The sequence below is a fragment of the Callospermophilus lateralis genome, chromosome 16 (assembly GCF_048772815.1).
Source record: "Callospermophilus lateralis isolate mCalLat2 chromosome 16, mCalLat2.hap1, whole genome shotgun sequence".
NCBI lineage: Eukaryota > Metazoa > Chordata > Mammalia > Rodentia > Sciuridae > Callospermophilus > Callospermophilus lateralis.
The window spans coordinates 44,948,167-44,960,487 of NC_135320.1; the positions used below are offsets into that span (position 1 = coordinate 44,948,167).

General features: G+C 34.4%; 1 protein-coding gene across 1 annotated transcript in view; it reads left to right on the forward strand.

Moving 5' to 3' along the window:
- The window catches only part of Cpne3 (copine 3), a 53,378-nt gene that overhangs the window by 24,561 nt on the left and 16,496 nt on the right, over window positions 1-12,321 (forward strand). Inside the window, exons 8-9 of the mRNA XM_076835580.1 lie at window positions 8,725-8,823; window positions 11,672-11,758. Coding sequence (XP_076691695.1) covers window positions 8,725-8,823; window positions 11,672-11,758 — 186 coding nt within the window. The remainder of the gene's footprint in view (window positions 1-8,724; window positions 8,824-11,671; window positions 11,759-12,321) is intronic.

Below are 12,321 nucleotides of genomic sequence, written 5' to 3' on the forward strand. Positions count from 1 at the left end.
GTGAATAGTCTTAACTACATTCTTTGCCTTCAATGTATCTCTTGAGATAAAAAACAGATGTTAAACCTTATTAAGAATCTAGAGATTCCTCCTCCATTACTAAGGAAGGAACTTGATAGTGGCATTGCTGTCCTTATTTTTAGGGTAAGATGTAATTCATTGAAGACTTCAAATGACATTTCAGTGTCATTTGACACTTCAAATGATATTTAGGGTAAGATGTAATTCATTGAAGACTTCAAATGATATTTCAGTGTGTTTTTTCCCTTTAAATTTTATTCATAGGCATTGACCAAAAACAAACAAAAAAACCAACCAACATAACAAACAAAAATCTATATATTTAAGATACTTTTTTTCTAGAGTCATTATTTTTAAATGATTCCATATAGAAATTTCTTATGTTCAGAGATCAAAATACCATAATTTTAGTTGATGTGTTTTTATTTTTCTTTTTGTAATTAATATAGTGAGAGAAGGAAAGGTAATGTTGTGAACACTATAGAATTTGGAGTCAGGCCACAGTTTAAGTTTTGATGTAGCACTGTAACCAAGTAAGGGATGTTGGGCAGGTCACCTAAGTTGTTCACTTATATGATGGAGATAATAATTTCTACCATACAAAAAAGTTAAGAAAAAATAATAAAAGTGAAAATTTTGTAAACTGTAAAACATATAGTGATGCCATTATTGTCGAAAACTGCTTCATTTCTGAGATACATAAGGAGTGCTTCCTAGTTTGTAAAGAACTTAAAATATCAGTGTTAGGTATGATTTGTATGGCATGTCGAGTAGCAATGAAAATCTAGGTACAATATAAACAGTAGAAAAGTAGCTATAAAATTTAATTTTCATTGTTAGACCAAATTCAGGACTTTTGCTTTTCACATTAAAAATGGTATGAATCATTAGATCTGAGAAGGTAGGAGATTCTGGGGAAAAATGCCTAAACCATTATTATTTGATTGCTTGTAATGAGATGTTAACAGTGAAACAATGTTTCTAAACTTTTTTGCTCACAGTGGCATGCTTACAGAGTTATTTTATTATAGTAAGTAAACTAATTTCTGAGCTTTGTCTGATCAATGTCTTCCATTCTTAAATGTTTCTCTGTTTTTGATTGTACAAAACCACATAGTCACTCACTTTATTTCTCTAGTTCTCTGTTTCTTTGTGATATCAAGTGGTCATACAACTGTGATTCACTTACTGTTGGAAAATTTCTTAGAAGCATAGTAAAGGACTATAGAGCAGAGAAATAAAGTCATAATCCTTAATAGTCTCTTTGTTGTAATGTGTTATCACTCTAGCATGTATTACTTCCATAAGATCAAGAGAATAAGAGATATAATCATGCATGCTACCACCTTGCCTAAAATGGAATGCTATAGTGAATGTATCATTGTGTGGTGTGTGCATTCTTCTACATATATACATATGCATATATGTATATATACACATATGTTTGAACGTCACAAATTCTGCTAATAGTGTTGTTCAAATAGCCAAAAGTACTGGTCTTTGAATTCTTAAGAAGGGAGATATTAAATGATATAAATCATCTGACCCCAAACTATATCTGAATGTATGCCAGCATTTTTAAATGTTGTGTCTGCCTTCAAAGGGTCAAAAGGGAGTTTTTCCCACCTAGTATTGTAGGGAGTAATCCGAACTTTTAGTTTAAAAATGTTTTTATATTTCTTGAAGTTTTAGTCAGCCTAAATGTATTTACAGTTAAATATAATCCTGGCTTTATAAGGTTTGTTTAAATAAAAAATTTGGCTTTAGTAAAGCTTAATCTTGTTTACATTTAAATTTGTGTTTCCTGAAAGCAAATCTAAAATGTCAAGTTCTCTTTTGCATAGTTAATAAATGTCTGGTAAAAAAAAATCTTATTAAAATTTTAAGACAGTTTGTTTTCTGCTTTGTTGAAATTTAATTCCTTTAGAAAAAAATCATTGTTTTAAATTTTCTTTTTTCTTGAAAGATGATAGTTGAATAAAGGGCTTTTGGTTTAAAAATTGGATATTGAATATGTAGAGCAAGAGTCTGTCAGACTTGATTAGTGATTAAAGTGTCTGTAAAGAATTTTTAAAAAAATTTTAATTTGTTATATATGACAACAGAATGCATTACAATTTATATTACACATATAGAGCACAATTTTTCATATCTCTGGTTGTACGCAAAGTAGAGTCATATCCTTTGTGTCTTCATACATGTACTTAAGGTAATCATGACCATTGCATTCCACTTTCTTTCCTACTCCTGTGCCCCCTCCCTTCCCCTCCTTCCCCTTTTTCCCTTTGCCCTATCTAGAGTTCATTTAATCCTCCCACCCCCCAATAGCATACTATGGATCAGTATCCTTAAATCAGAGGAATCATTTGGCATTTGGTTTTTGGGATTGGCTAACTTCACTTAGCATTATATTCTCCAGCTCCATCCATTTAACTGCAAATGCCATGATTTTATTCACTTTTAATGCTGAATAATATTCCATTGTGTATATATACCACATTTTCTTTATCAATTCATATACTGAAGGGCATCTAGGTTGGTTCCTCAGTTTAGCTATTGTGAATTGTGTTGCTATAAACATTGATGTGGCTGTGTCCCTGTAGTATGCTGTTTTTAAGTCATTTGGATATAGACTGAGGAGAGGGATAGCTGAGTCAAAAGGTGGTTCCATTCCAAGTTTTCCAAGGATTCTTCATACTGCTTTCCATATTGGCGGTACCACTTTGCAGTCCCACCAGTAATGTATGAATGTGCCTTTTCCTCCACATCCTTGCCAACACTTGTTGTTTGTATTCTTAATAGCTGCCATTCTGACAGGAGTAAGATGAAATTTTAGAGTAGTTTTGATTTGCATTTCTCTAATTGCTAGAGATGTTAAACATTGTTTAATATATTTGTTAATTGATTGTGTATGAATCAATTAACAAATATATGAATTTCTAATTTTCCTAGCACCATTTGTTGAAGAGGCTATCCTTTCTCCAATGTACATTTTTGATGCCTTTATCACATGTAAGATAACTGTAATTATGTAGGTTAGTCTCTGGGTCCTCTATTCAGTACCATTGGTCTACCCGTCTATTTTGTTGCCAATACCATGCTTTTTTTCTTACTATTGCTCTATAGTTTAGTTTAAGGTCTGGTATAATGATGCCACCTGCTTCAATATTTTTGATAAGGACTACTTTAGCTATTCTGGGTCTCTTATTTTTCCAGATGAATTTCATGATTGTTTTTTTTCTATTTCTATGAGGAATGTCATTGGGATTTTGATTGGAATTGCATTAAATCTGTTTAGTGCTTTTGGTGGTATGGCCATTTTGACAATATTAATTCTGCCTATCCAAGAACAAGATATATCTTTCCATCTTTTAAGGTCTTCTTTAATTTTCTTTCTTTAGCTTTTGTAGTTTTCATTGTAGAAGTCTTTCACCTCTTTCGTTAAGTTGATTCCCAAGTATTTTATTTTTTTGATGCTATTGTAAATGGAGTAGTTTTCCTCATTTCCCTTTCAGAGGATTTATCACTGATATACAGAATTGCCTTTGATTTATGGGTGTTGATTTTGTATCCTACTACTTTGCTGAATTCTCTACTAGTTCCAGAAGTTTTCTGGTGGAATTTTTTGGGTCTTCTAGGTATAGAATCATATGGCTATACCTAGAAGAACTCAAAATAGTGCTAATTTGAGTTCTTCTTTACCTATTTTTATCCCTTTAAATTCTTTCGTCTAATTGCTCTAGCCAGTGTTTCAAGAACTATGTTAAATAGAAGTGGTGAAAGAGGGCATCCCTATCTTGTTCCAGTTTTTAGAGGGAATACCTTCAATTTTTCTTCATTTAGAATGAGGTTGGCCTGGGGCTTTGTATAGATAACTTTTACAATGTTGAGATATGTTCCTGTTATCCGTAGTTTTTCTAGTGTTTTGAACATGAAAAGGTGCTGTATTTTGTTGAAGGCTTTTTCTGCATATATTGAAATAATCATATCGTTCTTATCTTTAAGTCTATTGATGTGATGAATTACATTTATTGATGTCTGTATGTTGAACCAACCTTGCATCCCAAGTACACCCACTTGATCGTGGTGTACTATCTTTTTGATATGTTTTTGTATTCAATTTGCCAGAATTTTATTGAGAATTTTTATACCTATGTTCATTAGAGATATTGGTCTGAAGTTTTCTTTTTTTGATGTGTCTTTGCCTGGTTTTGGAATCAGGGTGATATTGGCCTCATAGAATGAGTTTGGAAGTGCTCCCTCTTGTTCTATTTCCTGAAATAAATTGGAGAGTATTGGTATTAGTTATTCTTTAAATGTCTTGTAGAACTTGGCTGTGTATCCTTCTGGTCCTGGGCTTTTCTTGGTTGTAGGCTTCTGATGGCATCTTCTATTTCATCACTTGAAATTGATCTGTTTAAATACTGATTCAATTTGGGCAAATCATATGACTCTAGAAATTTGTTGATGCCTTTGATATTTTTTTGTTTTATTGGAGTAAAAGTTTTCAAGGTAATTTCCAATTATCTTCTGTATTTCTTTAGTTTCTGTTGTGATATATTTTTTTTTTATCATGTATGTTACTAATTGAGTTTTCTCTCTCCTCTTCGTTAGCATGGCTAAGGGTCTGTCAATTTTATTTATTTTTTCAAAGAACCAACTTTTTGTTTTGTCAATTTTTTCAATTGTTTTTCTTGTTTTAATTTCACTGATTTCGGCTCTGATTTTAATTATTTCCTGTCTTCTGCTTTTGGTGTAGATTTGTTCTTCTTTTTCTAGGGCTTTGAGATGTAATGTTAAGTCATTTATTTGTTGACTTTTTTTTTCTTTTAAGAAATGAACTCCATGCAATTAACGTTCCTCTTAGAACTGCCTTCATAGTGTCTTAGAGATTTTTATATGTTGTATCTGTTTTCTCATTCGCCTCTAAAAATTTTTTAATCTTCTCCTTAATGTCTTCTGCAACCCATTGTTTATTCAGTAACATATTATTTAGTCTCCAGGTGTTGGAGTAGCTTTTATTTCTTATTTTATCATTGATTTCTAATTTCATTTCATTATGATCTGATAGAATGCAGGGTAGTATCTCTCCTTTTATTTATATTTGCTAAGAGTTGCTTTGTGGCATAATATATGGTCTATTTTAGAGAAGGATCCCTGTGCTGCTAAGAAGAAAGTGTATTCCCTTGTTGAAGGATGAAATATTTTATATATGTCAGTTAAGTCTAAGTTATTGATTGTATTATTGAGTTCTGTAGTTTCTTTGTTCAGCTTTTGTTTGGAAGATCTATCCAGTGGTAAAAGAGGGGTGTTAAAGTTACCCAAAATTATTGTGTTGTGGTCTATTTGACTCTTGAACTTGAGAAGAGTTTGTTTGATTAACATAGGTGCTCCATTGTTTAGAGCATATATATTTATAATTGTTAAGTCTTGTTGGTGTATGGTTCCCTTGAGCAGTATGTGGTGTCCTTCTTTTTCCCTTTTGATTAACTTTGGCTTGAAGTCTACTTTAGTTTGACATGAGGATGGAAACCCCTACTTGCTTCCACAGTGAGTGGTATGCTTTTTCCCAACTTTTCACCTTCAGTCTGTGGATATCTTTTCCTATGAGATGAGTCTCTTGGAGGCAGCATATAGTTGGGTCTTTTTTTTTTTTTTCTTTTTTTTGATCCAATCTTCTAGTCTATATCTTTTGATTGGTGAGTTTAGGCCATTAACGTTCAGGGTTATTATTAACACATGGTTTGTATTCCCAGCCATTTTTGGTATTTAACTTGACTTGGTTTCTCTTCTGATTAGTTTTTCCTTTAGTGCAATCCCTCTTTCTGCTTATTTTCATCACCGTTTTTTATTTCCTCTTCTTGGAATATTTTGCTCAGCATGTTCTGAAGTGCAGGCTTTCTAGCTGTAAATTCTTTTAACTTTTGTTTATCATGTAAGGTTTTTATTTCATCATCAAATCTCAAGCTTAATTTTGCTGGAAATAAGATTCTTGGTTTGCATCCATTTTCTTTCAGAGCTTGATATATGTTGTTCCAGGATCTTCTAACTTTCAGGGTCTGGGTTGAAAAATTTGTACATATTCTAATTGGTTTTCCCCTATATGTAATCTGATTCTTTTCTCTTGTGGCTTTTAATATTCTCTCCTTATTCTGTATGTTAGGCATTTTCATTATAATGTGCCTTGGTGTAGATCTGTTGTAATTTTGTATACTTGATGTCCTGTGTAAGCCTCTTGTATTTGGTTTTCCAATTCATTCTTCGTGCTTGGGAAATTTTCTGATGTTATCTCATTGAAGAGATTGTGCATTCTTTTGGTTTGAAACTCTGTGCCTTCCTCTATCCCAATAACTCTTAGAGATTTGGACTTTTGATGCTGTCCCATAATTTTTGGATGTTCCGTTTATGGTTTCTTCCTATCTTCACTGTGTGGTCAACTTTATTTTCCTAATTTTATATTTTGTCTTCATTATCTGACGTTCATTCTTCCAAGTGATCTAGTCTGTTGCTTATGCTTTCTATTGAGTTTTTTATTTGGTTTATTGCTTTCTTCATTTCAAGGATTTCTGACTTTTTTTTGGAGGGGGGGAATCTCTATCTCTTTCTTGAAGTAATCTTTTGCGACCTGTATTTGCTCTTTGTTGGAGTGATCAATTTTTGCTTGTATTTGCTCATTTAGGTCATTCTTTAATTTACAGATCATTTTAATTATGAACCTTCTAAACTCCTTCTCTGACATTTCATCAACTTTGCTGTCCATGGATTCTGTTATTGTAGTATCCTTGTTTGTTTGGGGCACTTTCCTCCCTTTTTTTTTTTTTTTCCATGTTGTCTATGTATCTTCCTTTCTTGCAGTTTCTACCCTATTATTCTTGTAGTACCCTGGGCATTTTAACTTTGTGGTTGTGCAGATTATCTGTACCTCACCTTGATGTTGGGCTTCCAGACCCTGCTGGTGACCCTCAATGTATGTTACTGCAACTAAAGGTGGTGGCAGCAATAGGGGAGGTAACTCGAGATGGCAGTGGAGGTGCCCCAAGATGGATGCAATGTCTTACAGAGATGGGGCTGAAATGGTGGGCCTTACACTTTCTTTGGGATGCTTGCTCTGATATGCATCTGCTTTTAGGCCCTGACTGTTGTCGAAAGGTAGGGTCTCCAGTATGGGGAAGGCTATGGCGATGTCTGCGGTTTCCTAAGATGGAAGTGGGTTAGGCTTGGGCTCTCAGGTGGGGAGTGTGGTGGTGGCAAACTCAGACCTACCCTGGGCCTGGGCCCCGTGCAGGTAGGTGTGGGAAGATCTGGGCTGGGCCTCAGCTCCCAAGGTGGTCTCTGTCTCAAGCATTTCTTAAACAAATGCCTTACTACTGCTCACAGTTAACAGTTCTAGAACTTGCTTGTTTTGATTGATTGATGTTTAGAGTTAACAAGAATAATGAAAATACAAGTAAGGAATAAAAGACGTCCACTCATGATGAACACTCGTGTATAGAACTAAGAAGAAAAATAATCACTTTGCCAAGCGAACATATAAAAATCCTGGACATTTTAACTTTGTGACTAGTATAACTTTGTGGATAGTAGCAAGTTGGAGTTCTCAATTGGCTGAAGGCAAATGCAAGTTCCTTCTCATTTATAAGCTTTGATTTTGAGGCACAGACTCCAGAAGTTTTTAGAAGTATCCTCAGCACAGTCTTGGTTTACCTGTGTTGGTAACCACACAGGCATACCATGTTCTAAGACTTTTTATTTAATTCCTCCAAGTTTCAGTTCTGTAAAATGGTAATAATAGTGAGAGAATTCTTAATCCAACTACCTCACAAGGCTATTTAGAGAATGTGCACCATTCACACAATAAATGCTCACAGAAATGAAATAACCTATTTTGAGTATGAAGTACTATAAAGCATTGGTGTTGAATGTTCACAACCATTATGGTCAGTTTTCAGCTTCTCTTGAACACTTCTGCTTCCTAATAGATCACACCCTCTTATTTTTCTCATTGGAAAGAGTATTTTAGTGTTCTGTTAATTGTTTACATTGTAGTTACATCCATCAACTTAATATAAAACTACCCATAAATCAAATACTTTCCCCTCTCTTCTCTCTGCTTTGGGGCTGGGGGGAGGACAGTAGGTGCACATTTAATAAGAGCCAGATTAAGATTAGAGCTCACTCTGTTTTGATGCAGGAATGGAGTAAATATGACTTGGGACAGATAACTTCCCTCGGTGGATTCAGGACTTTTTCTCTTTATTTTGAGAGTTGTGACTCTCAGAATGATGCACATCTGACTAACCTCTCCAGATTGTACTTAATGAAATATATTTTTCCATAATTCTAAATTATCTAGGACTTAATTGTGTAATTTTTAGCTGCCTAGGATATTGACTTCCTTTCTTTCTCTAGATAATGGCTTCTAGCCATTGTATAGTAATAACAAGGTAAAGAAGCGGATGAGCAAGAAGATGTAATTCCATTTTGCTTTTTATCAGTTTTTATAGAGGGCATGAAAGAGGGGCTGAAAACTTCTTAATGTGGAATTTGAACAGTATTTGTGTTTTGTCATCTGCTGGCGATCTATCTTAGTGCCCCATTTCAAGGATAGCTGGGGTCAATGGGACATTTCTGATAGGTCACATTTATTGCCATCAGTACTTTTTAATGAAATTATATTGATTCATTCATTATACTTAATTCCAGGTAGAATGTTATGATTATGACAATGATGGATCACATGATCTCATTGGAACATTTCAAACGACCATGACAAAACTGAAAGAAGCCTCCAGAAGCTCACCTGTAAGTTATGTCTTTGAATTTGTATATACTATATAGTTTAGCTGTGTATTTATTATTTTATTTTATTTTTCTTGGCATAGCAAACAGTTTTACCATGTTTTTTTCTCTGTATTGCATAATGCTGTGAAATCAATGGGATTTTTTTGTTTGCTAATTTAATAATCAGGTAGTCCAAAATTTATATTTGAATTTTGTTGAGCATAACACCATGGAATGATTTACTAATGCCAGTTGAGGACTCTAGCTATGGAAGAAAGCAAGGATCATCATGATGTCAGTCATTTGTAGTGGAAGTCCAAACACTTTTCCCATTGTACTTTGGAAAGGTTCAATGATTCCAGAATCAGGAAATAACCTTCTTTTATAAGACAATGACCTAACACTGTATACTGAGAAAAGGTAGAGCAAAGTCAGCTTTTATAGTAGGTGTCAGTCCCCCAGAGCCAACAGGTCCTTTCTGGCTGCCAAATCAAGGCCATTTTCTGTGTGTGCTTTTGTGGATGGTCTCTGCCTCTCCCCTGTGGAGTCTAGAATACTGAGAGTCAGGGATGGGCCTGAGGGCCATTGACCTCGAGGCTTAAGTAGCACGAAGGAGCCCTCCTTGAGTATGAAACTGGGAAGAGTATTTCCACACAGGCGATAAGCCCAGTATCAGCTTTAAAGACTCTTATGTTAAAGTAAAGAATTATTCTAGGCCCAGGGTTCATTCTGAAATGGCCAAGGTTGTATCAAAGGCTATTGTGCATGAGACTGCCTTTCTCACCAAGTTACATTTATGTTTAGAGGTTTGATTTCCTTTTGTTTAAGACAGCACAGATAATTTGATCAAAAGTCCTTTGCTTAAGGCTTTTTGCATTTCACTAGTCACAATGGTTAATATCTGTTATGCCAGACAAGTGCCTGGACTTGAATTGTATACACTTATGCTACTTTTGCATGGTGTCTTACAGTTGGCTTGCCTCTGATTTGTCCTTACATACAGGGAGGACAAAAGCTTAGTTCATGGTGCTTCAGATGACTTTTATTAAGATCATTTGATGCCTGGGTATGGTGGCATATGTCTGTTATCCCAGCAGCCGAGAGGCTCTCATAGGAGGATTGCAAGTTCAAAGCCAGCTTCCTCAACTTAGCAAGGCCGTAAGCAACTTAGGGAGACCCTGTCTCTAAATAAAAAAATATTTACAAAAGGGCTAGGGATATAGCTTAGTAGTTAAGAGCCCCTGGGTTTAATTCCTGGTACCAAGCCTGGGGCAACTACCATTTGACTACTTTAACTATATTCAGTTTAGCACCTTAACTTATTCATTAGAGTAAAAAAACCTGAAACTTTCTGTCTCTACACTAATGTGGCCATAAGGACACTATTCCAGAGTGTTTTATTTACCCTTCTAGTTTGAGTAAGTAGTTAATTTGTCTTTGTAGCTTACTTGAACAGAATAATATGAATTGTTTATTAGCTTCTTAGAGACCTGAGTAATGCTCATGTATGTAACAGCTACTTTTGAAAATACAAACATGGTGTTTGAGAGAAAAAAGATTACAGCCAGGTGAGAAGGTCTTATTACCTAGTCACGTAAGAGACATGAGTTAAAAGAAGGTACAGAGAGTTTTAGATCAAACCTTAAAAAAACTAGGTGAATAAATAAAACATGTAAGCCAGTTGGTTTAAATAATTGAGAAAAATGAGATTAGAGCAAACGTACTGGGACTAGCATTTCCAGTAGGTAATATAGAGACCTGCAGTCCTGCTCCTAGTCCCTGGTCACACAGCCCAGGTGCTGGACGTAGCAAGTACAGAAATGCTAGTGTGGAGGAGGAAAGACCTTAAATCACCTGAGCAGCTGAAATACAAAGATGGACAACCTTTGAATTAAAACAACAAAGAGCTTCAGCTGTAAATATTCTATTAAATTTTTTAAAGCAGAATTAAATGAGAAATAATAAAAGTCTAAATGCTTAAAGTTATGCAAGCTACCCAGATTAACTAAATACGGACTGGTCTAGTTGTTGTTTCACTAGTTTCAGTTCATTGTTTTATTCCAGAATCAGGAAATAACCTGCTTTTATAAGACAGTGACCTAACACTGTATGATACTTTATGGGTCATGTAAAGCTTTCCTGAATGTGGCTGAGTTGATCCTTCCTTTTCTCTGTGACAGAGGAGGCTTTTATTGTTGTTGCAGTGACAAAGACTTGACCAAGGAACAGGGCCATGTCTTATTGTCTCTGCATTCTCAGTGTCTTTCTGGCACAGTGCCTGTCACTTAGTAGATACTTTGTAAAAGGATAAATTAATGAAGTGAAGTAATCTAGCATAAATGAATATTCTATTGAGGGCATTTCTGCATCTGTAATGCTCATTTATTAATATTTATGATTATGACTAAGACTGCCAAAATCTTGAACCATCGAGGAATATATTTTACATATTTCAGTTTATATCACTGTATCAAATATATTTTTAAGATATTGATTCTTAGAACATTAGTAGTGACCGTTGGAAGTGTATCAATGACTTACTGTTAGCTAGTTAGACGCAACTTATCAAGTATTAGTTGAGTATTCTTATGTTCTTATTATACATGACAGTGAAAATTTGGCAAAATTTAAACTTGGGAACTATTTTTAAAGACGTGCCATTTTAGGAGTGCCTTAATTGTTGGAAACTTAACTGATAAGTATTTCACATGCTTGAGGTTTTACATAATTGTTTCAGAGTTGTATTTTGCAATAGACCTATATCAGTAAATGGTTTCATTCCAAGGGGAAAGGTTGTACATTTAAATTCACAGTGACATTTCTAATGGTTGCTGGTAAAAATTAACATTTTTGTGTTTTCTTCCTACAGGTTGAATATGAATGCATAAATGAAAAAAAGAGGCAAAAGAAAAAAAGCTATAAGAATTCAGGTGTTATCAGCGTGAAATACTGTGAGGTCAGTTTCCCTTGATGGCTTATATATAATGAGATCACATTTTGGGATCTCCTGTCATTATGGTTTATATCAAACGAGTAGTTTAGGCAGTTGAAAATCTGTTGAGCATCTTTAGGGGAAAGAATAGAGTGGGAAACAGTAAAGGAATCTTTCTGGAAACTTTACTTCCAAGATTTGACAACCTGTAGCAAAAGACAAAGAGTATTAAAGTTGTCTGTTATCTTCAGAAATGTGAGATTCAAAGTATTCTTTTATCCCTTTAGTGGAAATGGCCTGACCCAGTGCATCTCTCTTGGTTATAATTTCAAGATGAGATCTTATGAATGGAGCGAAAAAGTCAAAATTTCTTACAGTGAAGAAATGAAGCTTTTTAATTTATATTTTTAGTATGATTTATTTATTATTATGCTCATGAAAGCTGTTGACATATGAGGCTCATTTGTTATCTCTTAAAATTTAAAGTGAATGTCTTTCATTTTTGGCCATTAATATTCTCATCTTACTTAGCATTGCCATAATTATCCTGAAATAAATCTTATAGATTCATGACATTTAGGGGCAGG